General features: G+C 30.6%; 2 protein-coding genes and 1 pseudogene across 2 annotated transcripts; 2 read left to right on the plus strand and 1 right to left on the minus strand.

The window, feature by feature from the left end:
- Window positions 1-2491: 2491 nt before the first annotated feature.
- LOC118035909 (uncharacterized) lies at window positions 2492-3496 on the minus strand. Its single transcript, XM_035041583.1, has one exon. The coding sequence runs from the start codon at window positions 3494-3496 to the stop codon at window positions 2492-2494; it is 1005 nt and encodes a 334-aa protein (XP_034897474.1).
- A 1030-nt stretch (window positions 3497-4526) lies between these two features.
- Window positions 4527-6357, plus strand: LOC118035880 (tetrahydroberberine oxidase-like; annotated as a pseudogene).
- Window positions 6358-19315: 12958 nt separating this feature from the next.
- On the plus strand, window positions 19316-21241 carry LOC118035890 (monolignol oxidoreductase AtBBE-like 15). The gene is given in 3 exon segments (XM_035041555.2): window positions 19316-19408; window positions 19411-19447; window positions 19552-21241. Coding segments are annotated over 3 exon segments (1650 nt in total). The 3' UTR covers window positions 21072-21241.
- The last annotated feature ends 4689 nt before the right edge of the window (window positions 21242-25930 follow it).

Consider the following 25930-nt stretch of genomic DNA (forward strand, 5'->3'; position numbering starts at 1 on the left):
GGTTTTTTTTCTTTTCTGATTTGCAGGGGGAATTGAGGAGATTGTGATGTTAATGTTGGGTTTTCTGGGTTTCTATGCTTGCGTTTTCTCTGTTTTGTTTTTGGCTGTGTATTTTCTTTCTCTCGGTTTTTTGCTGGGTTTTTCTCCTCTGTCCCGCTATGTCTCTCCCCTTTCTTCGCTGGTTTTTTTCCTCTGCTCGTGGCTTTCTTCTTTAGCCTCCTCTGTTTCTTTGAGAAGAAACAGAGGAACGAAAGTCTTTTTTCTAATCTCCCCGGTTCTGTGATCACCAGTGGCTTTTTCGGTCCTCTCCTCTCTCCAACTCTCCAACCAGCCCTGTTCTTCGAGTTCCCTCAGTTTATATAGAGCCCGGCGAGTTGGTAACGGGTGGCAGGTTGAGGGTCGAACACCATTAAAGCGCCCATAACTGAAGCCAACGAACGATTACTGCTGCAATGCCTCTCTGCCTTTACTATGGAAAACGGTCGCTGGCTTAAAGAAGAAGAAGATGAACAAAGCCTTCAAAACGACGCCGTTTGGAGATGACAGTGGCTATTTTTACTTTGACCCGTGAAGTTTCGAACATTTTATAATTAAGCCCTTGGTTTAAACTGTAATTGGCCCCTGCATTTGCGCGCCATTTTCAATGCAATCCTTGGATTTTAATTTCACAATTTGGACCCCAAACGTTAATATTTCTTCAATTAAGTCCCTGATTTCATTAATTCAATTAAATCCAAGTTCAATTAAGTCTCAAAATTTATCAATTCTCCAATTAAACCCTTAGTTGGATTAATTAAATTAATTCCAAGCTTAATTAAGTCTCAAAACTTATCAATTCTCCAATTAAACCCTTAATTGGATTAAATCAATTGATTCCAAGCTTAATTAAGTCTCAAAACTTATTAATTCTCCAATTAAACTCTTGATTGAATTAATTAAATTAATTCCAAGCTTAATTAGATTAATTCTAAAGTTTAATTAAACCTTAAAAACTTCCAATCATGTTGCCCTTAACCCAAATTTTAATTCATTCTTCATTTATTTCATTTTAGTTGTTTTTTCATCATCATTATTATTATTTTTTTCATCAATTTTTTATCCTTTTCAGTAAATAAAAATAATAAAAATAAAATGGTCAAAAATTGGGTTATGACACATCTCATGAACCAAATCATCTTCTTTTTTAAAAAAAAAATCATGTTGATGATGAAGATGAACTCATATTCTAGGTAATATATGTGTGCTTTATGATTGACACAACATGACGAGTGTCGTTTCTCATCAATCTTTTGTGCCCCAGTTGCATCAATTATCCTCACAGATGAATTTAGGTCCTTTTGGCTTTAACAGCTATGCATCACATGTGGCTCGTATGATGTCGACACTCAATTTAATTCTAATAGACTCAACTTGAATCAAATGATGAAGGCGTGTACACATGCTTTTTCTTCTATGTCTTATGTCCTGCTCAGACTCAGTTTCTTGCTTCCTGGTAACTGACGTTGTTCTGTTATTGCAGATGTAGAACATGGATCAGGGTTGACTGCTGGAGGCTCTACTTCAAGGTCTATATCATCCATGTTGATTCAAATAGAAATCTTGATTACTTTGCTTGTCTTTAAGGATCAGAGGATGATGATGTGTTCGTAGCTATTCTTGGATTTCTCTTTTCTCTTGTTTGGCATTCCAAGTGGGAAACTCATAGGCTGGCCTGTTTGTATATAATTGAGGCTTTTTCAATTCCATTTGGAGAGGGAAAAAAAAATGGAATCCTTGAAGGATATTTCTACTTCTTTGTATGGTGTTCCCTTGTTTGATCCTATTTATGAAAGGACTATAATTTGCCATAAGATGGTCACGGCTCAGTGACAACGACCTGATAACAGATGGTTTGGTGGTCCTGAATTTAGGCAGTGAAGATATGTGGCTAAAACTGGATGTGAATTACGGGCTAGCCCAAAGGCCACAAACATCTATGGAGCCCTTCTTCTTTAATCAGAAAAGGCAGGCTGCTTCTACGCAGAAAAAAAATGAGGCTCATAATCTAAAACAAGATAAAGAGGCATTAGCCCATCATATTAGCTAAGCTAAATGTATAATCATATTTTGTTTTTTTTTTTTTGTAAATCACTATCAAAATCTTCTAAAAAAGAAATTAACAGTAGCTAGAGAAACAAATTTAAACTATCAATCATAGGTAATTTTTCAAAGGGACTAAATTTTTATTTGATTGTATGTTGTCTTACAATTAAACAATCTCATATATTGGCAGAAAAATTGAATACCATAGGGATAGCAATCATAAACCAACGGTCCAACAACAGAACATTGAGATCAATAAAATTCTTTGCCATAAAAACAATGAACGAACGACTCCTAAATAGATTGAGAGTAGTGTTAGACACTAAAAATCTAAAGAATTAAACCAACTTAATCATGAAAAACTTTCTTGGTTTCAATTCTCTTGTTCTTGATTTCCTCTTGAATCCTCCTACACAGATTCATCCACATAAGGCTCAAAATCTGACTCAAATGAAAACGTCTCCACGACATCAAAGCCCATCTCCAGCCTCAAAGGTTTAGTTCTTCCATCTTTTAAGTTGAAAAATGTCAACTTATCAATTCCATCCCTTAATGCAACATTAGCTTTGCAGACGCCAGTAAGGATAATATATGGTAACTCTTTTGTTAAAGCTTCAAAGTTCACTATCTGCTTCTTCTTCCATATTTTTCTATCATAGTTCTCGATGATCCATAGCTCCATGAAACGTTCTCCTTCCTCTTTACATATTAGGGCAAGATTTCCCTCAAACTCACCGAGCATCATGAGCTTTTGATGATAATTCTTACGAACCGGTTCGGGTAGCGAAATCATGCTATATATCTCTTCCTTCACATGGAAGGCAAAAATTTTACTTCCAAACGTAAGCCAATGAAGTGAACCACAAACAGATACAGCAGGATTAAAACCAAGGAATGACTCGTTCAAAATCACTTCCTTCAGTTGCTTCCATGCGTGGATCTTTGAATCAAAAACCTCGCATCGAAGATTGTTAAATCGATAGGAATCTCTATCCGTACGAAACTTAGGCTGAGAAAATCTCACAATCTTGTAATGCAAAGGTCTTGAACTTAACACAATCATACCAATTGCTTTATTCCTATATCGAGTCTTTGGATTCGGAATTTGTTTCCATTGTTTTGTAGTGGGCTTGCACACATAAACCTTCGGAATGTTTCGATATGTTGGCGGCAAATGCGTGCAAAGCAAGAGACCTTGGTTTGTCGAAGCCTCAATCTTTACAGAACAAGGTAAGAAATTGAGGGATAGTGCAGGACGCGAAGCTGTATTGTCAGGAGACAAAAAGATGGAAGAAAATCCTGACCTTATTATTCTTTGCATGACAAAGCCAGATATGCTTTCGGTTATCTGGCAATGGACATTCTTTGAAGTTGATTCATCTGTATCCGAATCAAGATTCTGAGTAGAACCCATTAACGTAGTTGGTGTTAAGCTTAAAAGACGTAAAAAAATTAGTAGGGGAGATTTCAGAGGAAATATTGAGATATAGCAGAAGGAGGTAAACAAGTTGTGGTAGCGGTTCATGGATTTATATGGAAGAAGAAAGTAACGTGTATGGTAGCTATTCAGTGTAATATAAGGATTCATCATTAAGTAGGAAACCTAATAAAATTCCTTTCCGTTTCCTACGAGGACAAGGAACGTTGGAAATCGAAAGCTTTCTGTTTCCTATTTCCAGCAGGATTTGATGGTTTGGGTAGGATAGTTCTGAACTGGGTGAGTCTTATGCGATGGCTTTTGCTAAGGCTGATTTGGGCTCAGGACTCCTGGGCTGAAGTTTTGCTGGGTCAATGGAGAACCCATTGATGTTTGTTCTTGATAATAATAATAATAATAATAATAATTTATGTTATTTTCTTTTTGGTTTTGAGGTTTATCTATGTGTGTTCACGGGATACTTGTTAAGAGTATATTTTTTTAATGATATTAACTGCTTGAGGATCCTGAGCTATGTTTTGTAAACTCAAATTATGCATTAAAAAACAGAAAAGAGAGTTTTTAATGTCTATATTTTGAAATTTGACTTTTATTAAAAAAATTAACTCAAAGTTAATGTTATTAATTTAGTGGGTCTTATAGATTTGACCTGGAACTTAGCTAATCTACATCTGGCTGAGGCTGGGTGTAGAAAAATTAATTTGAAATTGATGTTATTAATCTAGTGGGTGTAATCGATCAAGTAACATGGCTGGACCATCTCTTTCACCAATCTTCCAGCCTATTATGCCTAATTCATTAACACCTCTAAACCGGTCAGTATGGAATCTGTCACGCTGATTTAATGGCAGATGCATTCAAGAAAATAGAAAAGTCTTGTAATAACTTTCAAAGTTCATCATTTTGGACTTTGAAAATACAAAATTGTGATCAGCATAAATTGGCAAGTGGCTATAAAGATGCATCACAATCTGAAGGAAAAAAAATGGAAAGATCAAACTTCAGGATGCGTCGTTTACTTCTTTTACTTTTAGTCTCATTAGCTCAGTCTGCAAATTCAAGTTCAGCTCATGAGATGTTCTTGCAATGCTTTTCATCTCATATGCAGCATTCCAGATCATATTCAGAAGTCATCCTTACTAAAAATAGCTCTGCTTACTCATCGGTTCTGCAGTCATCCATTCGAAATTTCAGATTCTTGAACACTTCAACTCTGAAACCTCAATTTATAATCACTCCATTTAATGAGTTTAAAATCCAAGCAGCCATTGTTTGTGCCAAGAAATATGATATGCAAATAAGAGTTCGAAGTGGAGGGCCACGACTACGAGGGCCTGTCTTTCCTGTCTTATCAAGAATTTGTACTTATTGATCTTGCTGAACTTAGTTCCATCAGTGTTGACATCGAGAGTGAGACGGCATGGATCGGGGCAGGCGCAAGCATAGGAGAGTTATATTACAGAATTGCGGAGAAAAGCAAGGTCCATGGCTTCCCGGCAGGTAGCTGTCCTACGGTGGGAGTTGGGGGACACTTCAGTGGAGGTGGACTTGGGACCATATTCAGGAAGTATGGCTTAGCAGCTGATAATGTTATTGATGCTAGGATAGTTGATGCTAATGGAAGAATTCTTGATAGAGAATCAATGGGAGAAGATCTTTTTTGGGCCATTCGAGGAGGGGGAGGGGCTAGCTTTGGAGTCGTTTTCTCATGGAAAGTTAGATTGGTTTCGGTTCCTCCAACTGTAACTGTTTTTAATATCGAAAAGACCTTACAGCAAGGTGCATCCTATCAATGGGAGTTTGAGAATTATTGCTTCACAACGTGAATTAGTTGCATGCAAAGTATATATCAGGGGTAGACTGAAAATCTGTAAGGTAAGTCCAATCAATGTATTACAAAGGGAAAATTAATCCTTCCAAGGCTGATCAGCAGATTGCATTTTTGCTCTCTGCAGGTGTAATATTCTCTTTAATCCAATCTTCTTCATAAGTTCGGAGACAAGCTTCATGAAGACCTTTTCCTCCATGCTACTATAGCAGTTGCTACCTCTAGCTCCAATGGCAATAAAACTATTCAAGTTTCGTTTGCGTCATTGTTTCTTGGCAGGGCGGAGGAGCTTCTCCCTGTGATGCAAGATAGCTTCCCCGAGTTGGGCTTAACGCGCGAAAACTGCAGTGAAATGAGTTGGATCCAATCTGTCCTCTATTATGGTGGCTTCTCACCGAGTGACTCCTTAGATGTTCTACTCAGCAGGACTGCTCAGTTCAAGGGATTCTTCAAAGGGAAATCGGATTACGTCAAGGAACCTATTCCAGAAACTGGCCTGGAAGGGCTGTATAAAAGGCTACTCGAAGAGGAGACCTCGATGTTGATCTTGACACCTTACGGAGGGAGAATGAGTGAGATTTCGGACTCGGAAACACCTTTCCCACACAGAAACGGGAATATTTTCGAAATCCAGTACATTATAACCTGGGATGTGGAAGAGGAAACAGAGAAGAACCTAAAATGGATGAGAAAACTGTATGCCTACATGGCCCCTTACGTTTCAAACTCACCAAGAGCTGCCTATCTCAACTACAGAGATCTTGATTTGGGCAGGAATAATCATGGAAATACAAGCTTTGCAAAGGCAAGTGTTTGGGGCTTGAAGTATTTCAAGAACAACTTCAAGAGACTAGCGCGGGTTAAGACTGCAACAGATCCTTCCAATTTCTTCAGGAATGAACAAAGCATTCCTGTGCTGCAAAGAAAAAGGAACCTCAAATAAACTTAAGCCCAAGATATTGTACAACATATTGGTAGCAACAGGATAGATATTAATAAACTATTTTAAGTTAAAGTCAAAAGCCTCAGAATTGCTAAATCTCAATTTATTGTTTGCTTCCGATTGTTGTAGTTTTTCCCTTTTAGTGAAAGAATCATAGCAATTTCAGCTTGAAAAAACTATTTCAATCTAAAAAATTTAAGATTAAGTTAATATATAATTTATAATGTATTCTAACATATTTTTTTAAGGAAAAATATTTAAACTTTAAATTTGTATGAATCTATACTATCTTGTATTTAAATTTTTTTATCAAATAAATAAAAATAATAAAATTTAAACTTCGAATCATCTTAATTTAAAAACTTAAATTATTAAATATAATTTATATTATTTTTTAACAAATTTTAATTTTCATGCCTAGCTTTTAGCCTCTCGTGTATGATTTACCTGCAAGAGTTGTGCATGGACTTCCCAATTTTGGGTTAGGCTCAAAAGTCTCGAAGTCCTTGTGCACAATTGGGCCTCTTCCTGTATGACTTACAGAGATCCACAGCCATGAATTGGACAAAGCCTATATATATTCCTTTGTTCTGAGTTACTTGAACATGAGTTCTTGGCAGAAGATCACATAAATCTGCAATCTTTCGGTGTTTTCCTTGTCACACATTCATAGGACTAAACAAACTAAAAAAATAATTCTTAGCCAATTAAATTATTAACCAAATGCAGCAGAGTCAACTAAAATCTGTTTGAAAATGTCTGTCGTCTCAAGCTGTTTGCTCATATTTTCTAACCATTCTGAAATTCCTCATCTACCTGACAGACAAAACTTTGAAATTCAGAAATAAACCATGTGATTGCTTTATTTGTCTATTATTCAACTTCACTTCTCAATCACCATCTGAAAGCTCCATATTCCATTATTGATTGCATCAAGTCACGGACCATTACTTGGTACCATGACATAAGGTTTATGCAAAAATATCATCATCATCTAAAATGTATATGTAGGTTTTTATGTTGTATATATATATATATATATATATATATATATATATATATTCAAAGCAGGAATTCAAAAAGTTCATGTATATATCTAATTAAAAAAATCAAGAATTATTTATGCAATAAAAACATAATATCAAGCCCAATCCCTACATAGCTAAAATTAATCAAGCAAACTTGTGACTCAGGGTTATGAACTTAATTGGACTTAATAATTTTTTTTATATATAATTTTTTTATCAAAAATAGATACCTATAAAATCAAGAACCAACAAAATATCTAAGTGATTGGAAAAAAAATTCACAATTAAATAAAATTACAATTGCTTAATTAATAATCAACCAAATATGATGAAATTAAAAAATAATAATAACTTTAATTAAAAAAAATTAAAAAAAAAAAAAGCAAAAAAAATCCATTCTCTCATACTAGGAAGCTTAGAGTTCCTAGTTCTCCAAAAAAGGCTTAGGCACACTTGAACCTAGAGTAGCTCATTACTTAGATCCTGTCGATCTCTAGTCGTAAGAAAATCAGGTTGGTATGCTTCAGACCAAAAGAAACCCACTTTCAATCATATTTCGATCCGAAAAAAAAAAAAAAAAAAAAACTTTAAACATCTTCTAAAGTATATTGATAACCTCTAACAATCCAAGAATTAGCTTAAAAACTTACAATCAATTCAAAATAAAAATTCTTTTAAGGTTAAGATCTATAATTTCAAATAAGTTCAAAAAAAAATAAAAATCATGTATAAACTTTTTTTGTTAAAAAAAACTTATTGACACCAAACCATCAATTTTTATAACCTTGAATCGGTTTTAACCAAGACTTTTTCTATCTACTATTAGAATGTGACCACTTTCTCACTTATCTTTTAACCAAGAACCAAAAAATAAAAAAATAAAGTTTGGGATAAAAAATGAATTTTATAAATGATTAGGAACTGAAAGTTTATAATTGAAAAGGTTGGAATACCAAAATGTACGTTTAGTCCCAAGTTTAGAAAACACTTCTATTTTTATTGTTCTTTTCATCTTAGTCCTCTATCTTTGAATCTTTTTTTTTTTAATAAATGTGTTTTATTTGGCCATTAATTTTGGCTTATAAAAGTGTAATAAAAAAAAACTAGGGAAAAAAAGAAGACAAATCACTAGGGTAATTTAAAGTGATGTGAACAGTGACTTAACAATATTTTCCCTATGTCTTAATTGATTTGAAATATAAGAGTAGTATTTTCAAAGAAATTGCGAGGGGGAAAAAGATATGAAGAAACAAGGAAGATATTATTGGTGAAAAATCATCCATACAAGGCTTCTTCCTTTTCCAAGAATTCAGCCGACATCACCTAAGACTATATTTCAAAGTTGAAAAGGAAAAAGGATGCCAGCTTGAATGAACGAACCAGAAAAGCTACAAAGTAAATATCTTTAACAATGTATGGGCTAGCTCCTATTCTCTATAGTGAGAGACAGCTCTGCTATGTGCTTTATTAAATCCTTAAATTCCTTAGACATTGTAGTTGCAGACATGGCATGGGAACTGGTTCGGTTACTGAAACTATTCCTTAATTTTATAGTGATAAATCTTGTTTGTTCTAATGATGTTTGAAGTATTTTGAACTACGACCTAACTCTCATGCTAGGACATTCATTGCTCCAAGCTAGGTCTTGAAAAGTCGGCTTCTTCCATTTTCACTCACGGCCGTTTCTTAAATTTGACGGCAAAAGGATCACGCATGGAACAAACCAATTTTCTCTCCATATTTTATAATAAATGGTTAGTTACTTTGCAGTTTATAAATTGGTTTGTGGTAGCTGTTATGGTTGTGGTTTGAAAAAAATTATTTTATAAAAAATATTTTTAGTTGAGGTTGGTTTGAAAAAATATATGTTTGATTAAAACTGTGATTGAAATTGTAGTTAAACAAAAAATAATTTAATGTTTTTGGTTAAAAAATACTTTTCAAATTGAAGTTATAAAATAATGAATATATATTGATGGTTTTTAATTTAAATAATGTAGATTTAACTACTGCTATTACATCATGAAATAAATAATATTGATATCAAATATTTTTTATTGTTTGATCAAATTCTGCAAATGCTACGTCATCATGTGATCTTCTTTATAATTTTTTGAATAAAACACAATTAAAAATAAAAATAAAAATAAAAATAAAAATAAAAATAAATTTTTTGTAACAGGGGTCGGACCCGACAAGAACAAAATTGGAATTGCGATCAAATTCTGCAAATGATATGTCATCAATCGATCTCTTTCTAATTTTTTGAATAAAATACAATTAAAAATAAAAATAAAAATTGATTTTTTTTAATTAGAATCGGACCCGACAAGAATAAAATTGAAATTACAATCAAATTTTGTAAATAATACGTTATCAAACTTTATACCAGACCAGATCTAGTCAGAAGAGTAGAGAGTGACTCCACTGTTCACATGAACAGTAGAGTTCAACTCTCCATTGAAAAACAACGCAACAAGATGAGAAACTTGAAAAAATTACTTCATCAAAAAAACTTATGATTAAACACCTCATTTTTAATGGGTCTTATGAGTCAAACCGCAACCGCTATTTATAACCAAACGATAGCAAATTATTGAGTTTGAAAAAAAAACCCACCAGCTACCGCTGAACCGAGCACCCTCCTTTTAGTGTCAAAAGTATTTAATAGTTAGCAGAGCACGAGACTTCTAAACGCATAAGTTAAATTATATCAAACTAAAATTTTACTACGAGATTTTAGAAAATCCAAATACATATGAGGTTAAGGTTTGTTAGCACCAAAAAAAAAATATGGGGTTAAGTTTTATAACCAATAGAGTTAAGTAAGACGTTAAAATTAAATCTAGAAGTTACTATTTAGGATTGGTCATGTTTTCCTATTTAATTTAGATTTTTTTTCTATTTAATTTACAGTTTTATTTAAAATCTTTTTTTAATAATACAGAAGAGAATAACGGATATAAAAAGTTATTCTCACATCTTCAGATAATAAAATATTTTTTGAGCAATTAATTTCGTTATCCAGTATGTATGGAAGACTTCTTTTGTACTATTTTATGTTTATCCAAATCATTTTTTAACTGCCACAACCTCTCAAGGACAACATTGTTAATTAATTATTTACATATGATCTCATAGTGGGAGCTGTAATAATTTATTTGGTGATCAGTGAATAAGATTCCAAGTTATATCAACAAATTTCTTGTCAGCATCTGTATGTAAGGGAATCAAATTAATGTCCAGACAGCAAGTCATTAGCATCCATGCTTGCTTATCATAATGTTTCTTTTTTGGTTAGAAGCCATGAAAACCAGCGTAATCCAAGAGAAAAACTCCTTTGAGTGCACCATTATCTATACTTTGACAGTGTCATCTTACTAGGAAAACATTGATGTATAAACTTGATTTCTTAATGGGATAGAATCTTTTAGTACTAAGAAATACTAGTTGAATTATCAATGCTTGTATAGAGCTGTGTGAAAATATAATTATGATTGCTTTTTTAAAATATTTATATTTAAAAATGTATTAAAATAATATATTTTTTTAATTTTTTAAAAATTAATTTTTTGAAATCAGTATATCAAAATAATCTGAAAACACAAAGAATATTAATTTAAAGTAAAGAAAAAATAAAAAAAATAATTAATTTTTTTTAAAAGCATTTTTTAAAATGTAAAAATAAATAAGATCTTAGTTTCATTTAATATTATAATGCAGTACGGTGTGAGTAAAGATGTTTTTAGTCTAATTATAATTTTAAAAGTTATTTATCTTTTATCAAATTGTGTTAAATACTTAGATTTTAAAAAAAATTAAGCTAAAATTCATAATCCACGACCACCACCACTCCATCCAACTTCTCCTGTGTTGTCCGAACTAATGGCCATGGTTTAAAGAGACCTTGGAAAAATCTGATTCGTACGTGCTCGCAAGATTAATAATGGCAGTGGTTGAATGAATGCATATACCAAGATGCTAGACCTTTTTTAGTGTAAAATGTAAAAGGGATTTTGAAGATTGGCCACTAAATACAGAGGAAAGTGGTACGCATGGGCATTGTGAAACGTAGAATTGGGCCATTATATGCATACCATTTTCACCAAATATAATGCTTTCTGGTAGGTGATGTGATTTGAGGTATTTGACACCCATTAGTCCAAGCTTGGCGACTCCATAAAGTTAAATAATGATCAATTTTATTTTTCTTGTTTTGGAAATCCATCTTCTATGACCGCATGTGTCTGACGAGGATCATTAGTTTTTGTTAATGATCATGTAAGTATTTAATAATATTAAAAAAATTTAAACTTATAGTTATTGAAAAGTAAATACATTGTACTTTACTAAAAGAAAAAGAGAAAAAAAAAAACTCGAAGTTATGGCATTGATTGAGCACAGAAGGGGAACGTTGAAGAAGGTCTGGAAATTAACTTGGCGCATGAAGCGGCGAAAATGCTCTCTTGAATGCATGCGCTAACAATTTTATAGTAAGAGAAAGTTGTTAAAAATTTGAACAAATTAACGATGATGATGGCAAATTAAGGATCCCGTTCCTTTGAACGTGGAACATCTTTGCTACTTTAGACTTTGCTTCAATTCTCTAGGGTTTCGACTTTCGAGTAAAGTCTTTATCATCTTGATTGATGCTTCCATTTCTAATTAACTTGTTCTTCAAGCTAATCTTCAATACCCCAAAAAAGCATTTTGCTCTTTTGTGTTTACTTGTTCACATGACAAGGAGAACAAAGTGTTTAGAAATGTAGGTAAAATTATATTTTTAAAAAACTTTATTTAAAATTAACTTTTTTTAAAATAAAATAAATATTATTTGATATATTTTCGATCAAAAAATACTTCAAACCTCAACAATTACTATACTTTAAAACTGGTTTGTACAAGCCACGGTGGAAATTACAATTCAAATTTAAAAGAAAAAACATTTAAAATGACTTTTCTATCAAAGAAAAATCGATCATTCAAAAAGTTTGAAAGCAGAATAAAACATCAAGGTCCGTTTGATTTTTTAGCCTCGACCTTCCCTCTTGAATGTTTCAAATTCGAGATTTTTTAAATTAAGTGATCTTACATGTTTCGCTTGACTAGAGGCACTGAATTAATGGAATACATGGATCACACACCACGGCATCATATTGTGGCTTGAACATTCAGACCCACAGTTGACTAGAAACTAATGAATTAAAGTGCATAAATGTGAAAAATGAAATCGATTCAACTTAAGGGCTCAGCACCAGTTTGATATTGAGTTCTAAGTAAAATTGGATAAATTTTGAAATTTGTTTTGTTTAAAATTTATTTTATTTTATTTGTTTAGATCATTTCGATATGCTAATATAAAAAATAATTAAAAAAAAATATATTATTTTGATATATTTTCAAGTAATAAAATAAGATATTAGAAGGTAGGTTTTTTTTTTTTTTTAATTTACTAGAATATAGAAAAAAAATATTTAGTAATTTAAATGATTATTAAACTTAGGTTATACCCTGACCAACTGGGATAAAACTTTATTTAAATTATAAAAAAAATCAAAATAATATTAATTTTACTTTAAAAAATCTTAAAATAAAATTATTTTGAGTTTATTTATATCAATTCAAGTTAAGCTGCTTAATCTAATACACGTTTTATATCAATTTATAAATCAAGCTGAATTTAATAACTTTACCAGTACTTACTATTAAACAATTAACTACGAGTCAATAACTTTATCAAGTCAATTCTCAAAAAGCTTGTTACTCAATTATGATTACATATACATTAAATAAGGGTCATGGACATGGAATTACTCCCCTATTCTGACCCTACAGCGTTATATTAACATTAATTGCAGGGGGAAAAGGCATAATATCTACTTTTTCCTGAAAAGGCCGATGATATATTATTATTATTATTATTATTATTTATTAATGTAGATATCTGGACTAGCTTGTATATACCTCGATTAATCTCACAAACTCTAAAATTAATAAACATATAAGTTTCTAGTGGCCACCATATTAATAACTACATGGTTTAAACTTAAAATCACATGGAAAGTAGATTCTTTAATTTCAAATTCTTATTATTAAATTACCTAGCTGATGATAATTACTTGTTAAGTCCACTTGATTATATCATGATATTACTATAAAAAAAATGAAAGAAAATAAAAAGAAAATTTTATTTACTACGTAAGGTTGACGTGATGCCTAGCATGGGCAAACTCACTATAAAAATTTTATATCATATCTTTTGAAGGTGGAGAAGGGGAATTTTCTAAAATTTATTCTCACCCATCTTTTCCAGAGTTCAAGTCTTCAAGATGCAACACTAACAAAAGTAATTATCTAATTATTAATCAAATCAATGCTTTAAAAAAGTATTGTAACCATGCAATTTAATCCCTAATTTATTAGGCATCTTTATAACGAAGAAGGAATTCAAATCTCAATTATAATTATAGATATGTATCACCATTAAATGTATGTTTATGTTTATTTAAGCGCAGCGCACCTCACGAAAATAATAAAATACATGCTTTTAACAAAGTTAGATCAAGGGCTGAAGTCGTTAATTGAAATTATAGGGATGGATTTTAAAAAGATAAAAAAAAAGGCTTGAAGTTGACTAAATATGTAAAGTAGAGGTACCGTGATGTGCTTATTCATTCTTTAGCATTATTTTTTTTGCATTTTAAAAATATTTTAAAAAAAATTCAATTTTTTTACTTCAAATTAATATTTTTTTATTTTTTAAAATCATTTTAATATATTGATATCAAAAATAATTTTTAAAAATAAAAAAATATTATTTTAATATATTTTTAAATAAAAAAACATTTTAAAAAAAACTATAACCCATCCAAAATAAATTCACGTGAATCATGGTCTTATCCACTTTAATTATTTGAAAATGGGCATTTGTTTTCGAGACTAGTGGGACATAATGGAGCCCCGTTAGTGGCAGAGTTTTGTTTCCAGAAACTAATAAAAGAAATATAAAATAAAAATATATTTTAAACCTTACCAATATTTATAATTCTAATCTATGTTTTTTCTCTAATTTAACATGTATAATTTTCATTTTTGTTTGCTTTGATTATTGTATAGAACTGTAACTTTCATTAAAGTTTCTCTTATCGAAAATCTAAGAAATTATTATAGATCAAATATTCTTATTATATATAAATATGCAATCATAGGACCAGACCCACAGGGTTCAGCTAGCCCCCACTTCATTTTTCTGTGATGGTTAGCTTTACTAATTAACATCTTTTTTTCTCTTTCTTGCTTTTTCGATGATATTTCTATTTTTTTTTCTTTTCAACTCTGCGTATTTTTTTTAATAATTTTTTATTTTTTTTAACATGTTTAACAATGCACTGCAAAATACATTTATAAAAGTATTTTTAATTAAAAATATATTAAAATAATATTTTTATATTATTTATTTGTTTTTAACATTAGTATATCAAAATAATTAAAAAAACATCTAAAAAAATTAATTTAATATTTTTAAAAGTCAAAATTAATTTGAAAAATATTTTAAAAATTAGTTGAATCACACAACAAAAAAAGGTCTCATGACCCAAGTAAAATGATTAACAATTCAATCTTAAAAAAAAAAAAAAAAAAAGTTTTCCTTTGATCTTTTGATTGGAAGAAAAAATATATTATAATCTGTATATTGAGAATTAGCAGGGTTTAAAATGAGTTTTCTCAATTTTATTTCCTATATGACTTAAAACTATTGAAGAAAATTAAAATGAGTTGATTTTAGCATGTTTAAAATGAGTTTTCTCGATTTTACTTTAGAATTAAGAGAAATTTTTTTAAAAAATCAACTTGGAAATATTGGATTTTTTGAGATTTCAACTTTGATTTTCTCTCTAGGACTACTAGTGTTGTAATGAAAGAATAGAAATCAATGATTTTTAAGCAATTTTTGGGTATAATTTATTGAATTTAACACAATTTTCAGTTCTAGACCACTATTTAATTAATTAGATATTGTAGTACTCTATATTTAACACAAGAAGCTCACTTCACTCCACTATTTCTTGACCACCACAAATATTAAGAGTATGGATTAAAAAACTCATTGCTTGAAGCCACGTATATTTAAGATTGACAGCAACAACAGGATGAGTTGCTTCTAGTACTTCAAAGACAAAACGTGTTTCAAACAACTTGAAGCACTAACTAGTTGAAATGTGCAAGAAAATATAGAAAATATAATTACTCAACGATCAATTAGCAAAGAACCTGATCTTAATTTGAACTAGGTAAATATAATAAAAGTTAAATGTTATGGGAAAATTATTATAAATTAAAAGATTTTTTTTGTTGTGAATTGTAATAATAGTTTTATTTTTTTATAATATATATTTTTTTTTTCCTAACGAATGGATGATATACACATCATTAAAAAGACGTGTGTGATATTTCCTCACATGTGATGTTTCTCTTTAACATGGTATAACACGTATAGAATATGAATGATTGAGACTTGTTGATGGAAAATAAATAGTGTAATTAAAAAGATAGATTTAAAAGATAGATCTAGAATTTTTCAAGCTTCAAACATATTTATTAAAAAAATTATGAATTCTGAAGTTAATCATATTTATTTTATTCTTTATTTATAAAATAATACTTATATAGGAGTTTAAACTGACTCTTTTTAATAAAATAAATATAAACAGAAAAAATCTAAATCAAATAAAATTATGACTTCTAATTATGAAAAATCAAACTAAAACTCTATTAACTCTACTATAAAATTCTAATTTAACTAGGAACATGAAAATATAATTCAAGTAGCTTGCACATGATAATCATAGTCGATCAATCATGGTGAATTCTAGTTGATGATTGATTGTGATTGATTGATCCTAATTAATTAATTATGATTGATGGTCGGGAGTTCAAGAAGAAATCTTGACATGGACAAATATTGTTTCTTGCTTTTGCATTCTCTACCTAGTTCATAACTTGATAAATTGTCTGCACGGGTCGGGCTACAATTTCCTTAGCACAAAAAAAAAAAAAAAAAAAAAAAATATATATATATATATATCTCCATGATAGTGGTTTTGAAAAAAAAAAATAAAAAAAAATAGAACTCAGTTCATTTAATGTGTTCAATAATTTTTATTAATTTAATAATAGAATTATATATATATAAAAAAACTACAATGGCTAATAAAAAAAATAAAGCTTACTAACTTTATATAAAAATACCCTCTAAATATTCTTAAAAAGTTTCAATATTTGATAACAAAACAAATATTAAATGAGAATATAATAACTTCATAAAAAAAAAAAAATCAATTACCAGCAAGTCGAACATTAAAAGATAAATTAAAAAAAAAAATTGACTCAAGTCAATTTATGACCTGGTTGTGAGGTTAAGATAACCTTGTATAAAAAAAATTAAATAAAACAATGAAAGTCAACTCGAAATCAAACTAAGTAATGAAAGGTGAAACTTAAAAATAAAATATTTAATTAATTTTTTTAAAATACCCGAATTAACTCGATTAACTTGTGACATGTAATATGATAACCTAATGAAAGTAAAGAATAAAAATCACAAAGTTAAAGGCCAAATTTTTAAAAAAAACCTAAAAAAATTGAAGTCAAATCAAGCTAATCTTAGAAATCCTTATGTAATGAGACTGGTTTGTACCTATAGAAGAAAAAACATGTAAAAAATTCACAAAGCAAGATTTCAAAACATCCAAAAAAAAAATAGATGTTAAATTGAAAAATAAAATAAATCAAGAAAAGAATAAAAAACCAAAAATTAGCAATCAAAAAAGTGTTGACTAAATTTGATATTAAAATTAAATGAAACAAAATAATGAGGATGAAATTGATAAATAAAATAAACCAAGATAAGTATCAAAAAGTAGCAATAAAAAGAACAAGATGATGAAATTGAAAAATAAATTTAATTTTATAAAATATTTCAAATATAAAAAATAATAAAAAAAAGAATAAGGATAAAATATAATAAATAAAAAAGTTGAAGGAGGATGAAATAAAAAAAAATCAATTATACAAATTATTTCAAATAAAACATATAATAATAAAAAGAATAATGATTAAATATAAAGAAAAAACAAATTAAATGGTTGTCTTAAAAATTTGCAAGGGTAAGGAGTAGAGATTAAGAGGGAGAAGAAAAAAAGAGATAAACAAAATCTTCGATGCCAAACTAAAAATCCATTGATTACATGTGTTGCTTTAGGATGGAGGGATTGTTAAAATGATTCGAATAATATCCTGAAAGCAATTAGTAGACTCGTGTTGCATGTCCAATCACTTTTTTTTTATTAATTAATATTTCATATTTTTTTTCAAAATACCAAATTGTCCCTTATTAACTTGAAAAGGTCTCGTCAATTTAATTTTTAATTTTTTCTTTTAAAGGGTATGAAATAATTTTAATTGTACTGAGAAAATAAATAAAAATCTAAATTTGGTAATGATAAATAATTCATGTGAATTTTTTTTTACTATCCCTATTAGCAAGACCATTGGTTTTCACAGAGAGGAGTAAAAACATTTCAATCCACAATATTTTGTGTTTTGATCTTCGGTAAAAATCTTATATCTTTTACGTTTTTGTTAATTCAATCCACTAAAGTTCCACTTAAGAACATTTTTAAAATTTTACATCAAGAAAATTTATTAAATGATATGTTGATTTTTTGTTGTTGTTACTTTCACTGTATTGTCCTTTTAAAATTTAAATTTCGTTTAATAAAAAAAGAGGGAATCTGAATTTTTACTATGAAGCAATATATATATATATATATATAAGCATAGTGGAAGCTAAATGAAACCCAATATAGCATAGGTAAAAGAACAATTTACTAACGGGGTTCTACTTTGACTTGGAAGCAAATTCTTTGACTTTAACTTGTTAATTGGGTTAAAATGATCAGAAATGGTTATTCTAAAGTAGTGGAGGCCTATTTGTTGTACTATGAACGTATTCACAAATAACAGCTACTTGTAAATATACCAATAATTAATATAATAATAAAAATAAAGACTAATTAATCAAATTACTCGACTCTTTTTTGAGAAGATGAAGCATAAACTAAAATCAAACATGGGCTACGATATTTTATTCACATTAATCTTGTAATCTTAATTAGTCATTTATCAATTAGAAAATCTTAATATTAAGCAATCAATTAGAAAAGCAACTATATTTGCAGCATTTATACCATCATGTTTTATAAAAAAAATTCCTAGCTTACATTTCGGTAGTGTGATTATAATTATATTTTAAAATGTTTTTTATATCGAAATATATTAAAATATATTTTTTTATTTTTTAAAAAAATTAATTTGAGATGAGTATATTGAAAGGATCTAAAATATATAAAAAATTAATTTTTAATAAAAATAAAATTTAAATTTTCTAAAAACATAGATATAATTGTGTTTTTAAATGCTCTCAATTATATAAGTACGGATAGATATAACTTAATACCGTCAAATCTGTTTTGACATGCATGCTGCCTAACTTCTTATACCTCAATAAATGTTTCAAAACAAAAACGGAAAATATCACAAACACCTTTAATTTAGGTAGACTTTTGACAATATCATAAAAATCCTCGTGAACATTAACTGTTTCATTTCCATCACATTAAATCTTAAGGTAAATTCATTTGCTTGGTCCTTCAAGTTTAGAAAATTTGTTGGAATAACCCCTATACTTCAATTTTAAGCAAGACAACCTTCACACTTTCTATTCGTGGATTCAAGAGGATGACAGGGCTGCTTGTGACCAGATAGATTCAAACTTTGAGGGCTGTTGGCATGCCTAAAGCTAGAGTAGGGACTGATTTAATCAATTGTGGAAACTTAAGGGACCACACACAATGGGTTGAACCTTAGATTTAATTAATAGACTCTTGACCATCTAATGCAAGCTTCGTTAACGTGACGTTAGGATTAGATCAACCATGGTGTCATCAACACTGCAGACCCTCTATAAGAGAAGTCTTGTGACCTGGTTTTGGAACACAGGCTTAGCTAGAGTTCAGCTGCCAAACAGCAAAAAAAAAAACAGAAGCAGGGAAAATGGTTCCTTCAAGGTGTTCCATTCTTTCAATCTTTGTAGTCCTGCTGCTATCTCCTGAACTGACATTTTCACTTCCAATTAAAGATAGTTTTGTCCAGTGTCTCTCACAAAATTCAGAATCTGTCATTCCTGCCTCAGATTTCTACACCCCAGACAACAGCTCTTCATTCAATGCTGCTTTGGAATCTACCGCTCAAAACCTGAGGTACCTGTTGCCTTCGGTGCCAAAACCTGAGTTTATTTTCACTCCTCTGTATGAAGCCCATGTCCAAGCATCTGTTATTTGCTGTAAGCAGCTTGGAATTCACCTTAGAGTCCGCAGTGGAGGCCATGACTATGAGGGTCTCTCTTATGCCACTGGAATTGAAACACCATTCATTGTTGTAGACCTCGCCAAGCTTCGAGCTGTCCAAGTTGACATTGAAGATAACAGTGCATGGGTTCAGGCAGGAGCAACGATCGGTGAGCTTTACTACAGAATTGCAGAAAAAAGCGAAGCTCATGGCTTCCCAGGTGGCCTTTGCAGCAGTTTAGGCATTGGTGGGCACATTACAGGAGGTGCCTATGGTTCCATGATGAGAAAGTATGGCCTTGGTGCTGACAATGCTATCGATGCTCGGATAATCGATGCTAGTGGCAGGGTTCTTGAAAGACGAGACATGGGAGAGGATCTTTTTTGGGCAATTAGAGGCGGTGGAGGAGCCAGCTTTGGTATCATTACTGCCTGGAAAGTAAAACTGGTTCCTGTTCCGTCAACTGTGACTGTTTTTACGGTTACTAAGACCTTGGAACAAGGAGGCACGAAGCTTCTCTACAGATGGCAGCAAGTTGCTGATAAACTTGACGAGGATCTCTTCATCAGGGTTATAATTCAAGCAGCTGATGGTGCTACGAAGGGGAAAAGAACTGTCACAACTTCCTATAATGCATTGTTTCTAGGTGACGCCAAAAGACTGCTCAATGTCATGGAGCAAGGCTTCCCTGAATTGGGCTTGACGCTGAAGGACTGCACCGAAACCACCTGGCTGAAATCTGTGCTGTACATCGCAGGCTACCCAGCCAACACTCCTCCTGAAGTTTTGCTTCAAGGCAAGTCAACATTCAAGAACTACTTCAAAGCCAAGTCAGATTTCGTCACAGAACCCATACCCGAAACAGCACTCGAGGGGATATGGGAGAGGTATTTTGAAGAAGCGACTCCTTTCATGATATGGAATCCTTATGGTGGAATGATGAGTGAAATTTCGGAGTCATCAATTCCTTTCCCTCATAGAAAAGGTATCCTTTTCAAAATTCAGTACTTGACCATGTGGCAAAATCCTGCAGAGGATGCTTCAAAGCATATAGATTGGATCAGGGGGCTTTACAATTACATGGCGCCTTATGTTTCCATGTTTCCAAGGCAAGCATATGTCAATTACAGGGACCTTGATTTGGGGATTAACAAGGAGAGCAACACAAGCTTTATTGAAGCCAGTGCCTGGGGCGCCAAGTACTTCAAAGATAACTTCAACAGGCTGGTACAAGTGAAGACCAAGGTTGATCCTGACAACTTCTTCAGGCATGAGCAGAGCATCCCACCCCTTCCAGTCTCCTCGAGAAAAAGAAAAGGAAGGGGACATCATGGGATTCATTAGCTAGAGACATAATTGGTTGGAGCATCATCATATATGTGTCTTTATGAGAATAATACTGTACTGAATTTGATTTTATTAGTTTTGTCGAGTTCAGAAATATTAAAGAAACATGTCCTGTTCGCAAGTTTTACAGAAAAAGTGATCTAATAAACTAGCTATTGTGTGTTCAAGATGTCGAATCTCTGGCATGGTATCAAAATCTTCATATACTATCTCTATCATTTTTCTAATCAAAATTAACACAAGATAGTGTTGTAACACTCTTTTCATTGCGACATGCTAGAGATGCATGGACTTGACCACTGAAAGTAAGCAGATATTTTACCCAGCAAGATTAGGATACTAAAATTTCAATAAAATGAAGGATTGATGATGTCAAGACATAATTAGTTCACTTGACAACATTTTTAACTGGTAATGAGAAGATTAACTAGTTGACAAGACAAATTGATGGACATTTCTAGACGTGTTGTCTCATGTCCTTCAATTGTTCCATTTGTTCTTGGCTTTATTAGTCACAAGATTAACAGCTGCTGTAAGAGATAACATGGTGGTGATATGAAGATGATCTCAGCATGATCTTGACATTTAGAACTGTTGGAAAATCGGTCAGGTTAATTTCTTGAGGCTAAATTTGTTCTCCGAAAGAAATTTTCGTTGTTTTTTCACTTTTTAGCCACTCTTGAATATCCAAATCTGAAGAATCTACCTCTGAAGTTTGTGTGCTGTCTAGAATTCAAAGCTCTGCCTCTCCAACAATGTGTAGTGAGCAGGGACTTTGTGATAGGATTTTGTGAACTTATATAGAGGTTTAATTAATCCATTTTCATTCATTTTCTCAAAGCAATCTTATTAAACCTAGCAATATGAGTTGAGTTGGATTTTAAAATATAATTAAATAAAAATTAATTTAGTTAAATTTAAATAACTTGATAACTGGTTTTTTAATATCTAATATGAGTAAGCAATCTTATTAAACCTAGCAATATGAGTTGAGTTGGATTTTAAAATATAATTAAATAAAAATTAATTTAGTTAAATCTAAATAACTTGATAAATGTTTTTTTAAAATCTAATATGAGTTAACTCAGTTTAACCTAAATAACTTGATAATTTCATTAATAATTTTATTGACTTGGTTAAAACTTATTTTATTTAAAAATATATTTTAATAATTTTAAAAAATAATTATTGAAATTAATTTTAATTAATTCATCTCATTTACTATTTAAATCAAACCTTTATATAAAAGAAGAAAAAAATATCTCTTTGTCCACCCTCTAAAAAAAAGATGGCTCGAAGATCTCAAGGTTACATGTACGCATGTCATATTCAATGGTGTTATTGTATATATATATATATATATATATATATTTTTTTTTTTTTTTTCACAAAAAGAAACCAACAAAACATCGATCATTTTCTTTAAAAGAAACCAATCATACTTAATATAGAATCTCGTTGGATTGATGAAGGAGCCCAGACTACTGAGATCCAAGGCCTAGTGAAGCTGTTTGCATACCTTGGACCTCGTGATCTAGTCTTGTAGGTTCAGCCCACTTTCAGTTTACATACCTCAAATCAATCCTTTATTTTAGAGAAATTAATTCTTAACCATAAAATTATTAACACAAGGGGATATTTGAATGTTTTCTGTTCTGTAATTTTTTTTTTTTTGCATGCTTGGTTATTGTTTCCTTTTAGCTTATGGAAGAGAATTGTGTTCCACAAGGAATATTTAATTATTCTTAATAAAAAACAAGGAATAGTTAAGGACACTAGAATTTTTTTTTTTTTTAAACAATATCAGAGTATCATCATGTTTCAAGAAAGATGATAGACAATACTCATAAAATTTAAATTCTTTATCAAGTATCAATGCTGACTTTATCCCTATAAATTAATTGTTTTCTTGTTAATTATAACTTTTTATTCATAAATGTTGCTTTATAAGAAATTCTAACAATTAATTTCAAATTAATATTTTTTTTCCTATAAGATCGAATCAATAAATTGAATACACAATCATGACCTTGATTCAATACCAAAAACATACGATGATTATTATAATTTTAAATTCAAGATGCTTAAGAATAATGGTTTTTGGATGATTTAAATAATAAATTTAATTAAGTATTCTTGCTATTTGATCTATTTTTCATAACTAAGAAAGGTGATAGCTTAATGTAAAATTGAAATTTTCTTTTGAGAATTGAAAAATTATGAACCCTCTACTTAGTGGTTTTTTAGAAGTATTTATACGATTATGAATATTGTTTTTTCACTTACATAAAAAGGTTAGAGTGTTATTTTATCTTTGTAACATTAAAGTTGTATTATTTTCAGCCTATTCAAAACACTACAATGATATTCATATCCTCCACTAAAAAATTGGTCACCTCATCTTATTACCTTTAAAAATGCATTAATGAGATGAAAATGTATAAATACATGATAACAAACCTGTGTTAAGTAAAAGAAAACATAAGGGATCAAGTGTTGGGACTATGCTACAATCAATAATGCTTGAGACCGAAACAATCTAACACTAATTTATTCAACCTTATCAATTTGCTTGAATAAAAAAAAATTAAAGTGTTATTTCATTTTTATAACATTAAAGTTATGTTTTATTTAGTCTATTCAAGACACCACAACCATGAACATTAATATGCATTAATGAAATGAAAATATATTGTGAAGTTAAGTAAAAAGAAACCCTAGAGAGTCAAGTGTTGGGCCTATGCTACAAGCCGGGGCTAAACAATGCTTGAGACTAAGACATTCCGGAAGCTAATCTAACAAAAGATTACAAAATTGTTTTCATTTTTTTAAGTGATTCTGAACATCATTGAGATTAAAAATGTTTCTTTGGTCTAATTGAAGATGGACTAACTATCCATACCAATCTAGCCTAGTTATTAGAAAAGCTTATCAATAACAATTATAATTAGAGTTTACAAGCTAAAGCAATAGGAAAATGGTCTGTTAAGGTTCTTCCCTTATGTCAAATTATGTTCTTCTATTTCTATTTCCTTCTTTGTTACTGTCACTTCCAATTCAAAAAATGACAAAACAAAATAAAACAGTGGTTATTTGGGAGACAAACTAAATTATAATTTAAAAAGGGAACAATTAAAACAAAATCTAAACTCAAGTCAGTAGTGAGAGGTACTGATCCTTTCCCTCTAACCGGATTTGAAGTGCCATTAGCAGTGGAGAAAAATTGTTTGGAGGATGGTTTTATTAATGATACTTGACTATAATTAAATGTCATGTGGTCAGATACACCATAATCAATTATCCATGCACTATTAGAAACAGGTGCAAAAACATTAAAAAACTTACTGTTGTCATATGAAGCCTTCCCAACAATATTAATTTCACCATGTGTTTTGACAATTGTTGTAGTAGGGGTTGTCATCTTTGGGTTTTTTTTTTCGTGGATAACAACTATGATCCCAACAGTCTAGATATCCCACCAGTTCAAAGCATTTGCTTTTAGTATGACCATGTTGAACACAGTGAGTGCAATTGTATGTAGATTTATTAGCCCCATTCTTTTGATGATTATACCTTGTTCTCTCCAGTTGATACTTTTCAAATTGGTTTGGGCCACCATTGCTAAAGTTTCAAAGTGTTTTGTTTCTCTGTCCATCATTGTACATTGAATGGGTTCACGGCGGATTAGTGCATAATACTCTTATAGTTCAGGAATTGGTTCTCTTCTTAGAATTTCTCCATGGATTTGTTCGAAGTCATCATCTAATCTAGCAAGAAAGATATGCACCCTCTGCCACTGGACCAGTTTTATATAGGATTCAACATCTATCTCACTCTCCAAAATCACCTTATCATGATGATCTAATTCACCAAAGATCCCAGTCAGTTCCCCATAATACACAGACAAGGTTCTGCCCTTTTGTTTGGTAGAGAATGCCTTCTTGTTTAAGGCAAAGACTTGTAACTCATCCGTTCCATCATAGAAAGCTTTATAGAGAGCTTTCCAAATATTATGAGTAGTAGGTAAGCGTAGGTATCTCTTTATTATTTCTGGGGATATAGACATCAAGAGCCATCTTTTGACTTTTTGATTGTTTGCGTACCATTTTTCGTATCCCTCTTCTTCCTCTGCAGGTGTCTGTGTACCATGAATAAAAGAGACTTTTTCCTTCTCAGCAATATGCATTTAAATGATTTGAGACCACATGTCATTGTTTGTTTCATTTAGTTGAATCCCTATATTAAACGAGGATCCTTCTGATTGAATAATAATTGGACCAAGTTCATTACAAGAAGCTTTAACATCTGGTCTATTCATGGTGATGTTTGAAAAAGAAAGAAGAAGAATAACCTTTCGGGTAGGCTCTGATACCAAGTTTAAATCAAGTTTTAAAGTATCAAGAAGAGTTTTTATTTTTATTGTGTTGAATGAAGAATGCATGCAAATATATATAGTACTGGATCAACAAATCAGATCTTACAATCAAGCTATTCTACCTATAATATTACTCCTATAATTAGAAAAGAAATAATACTATTCCTATAATTAATCTATCCTATCATATACATTAATATTAAAAAAGGAAAGAATTCTGACAAAAAAAAAAAAAAACCTGCTGAAAAGGAAAGAATCATAAGGAAGAGGAAAGAATCATAATATTTCAACACTCCCCCTCAAGTTGGTGCATGGATATCCCACATGCCCAACTTGTCTAGAAACTTTGAGAATACTTGCTTTGAAACTGCCTTGGTTAGGATATTAGCTAATTGCTCATCGATACAAATTTTTGGTAACTCCATGATTTTCCTATTTAACTTTTCTATGATGAAGAATCTGTCTACCTCCATATGCTTGG

This window comes from Populus alba, chromosome 1 (genome assembly GCF_005239225.2).
Source record: "Populus alba chromosome 1, ASM523922v2, whole genome shotgun sequence".
NCBI lineage: Eukaryota > Viridiplantae > Streptophyta > Magnoliopsida > Malpighiales > Salicaceae > Populus > Populus alba.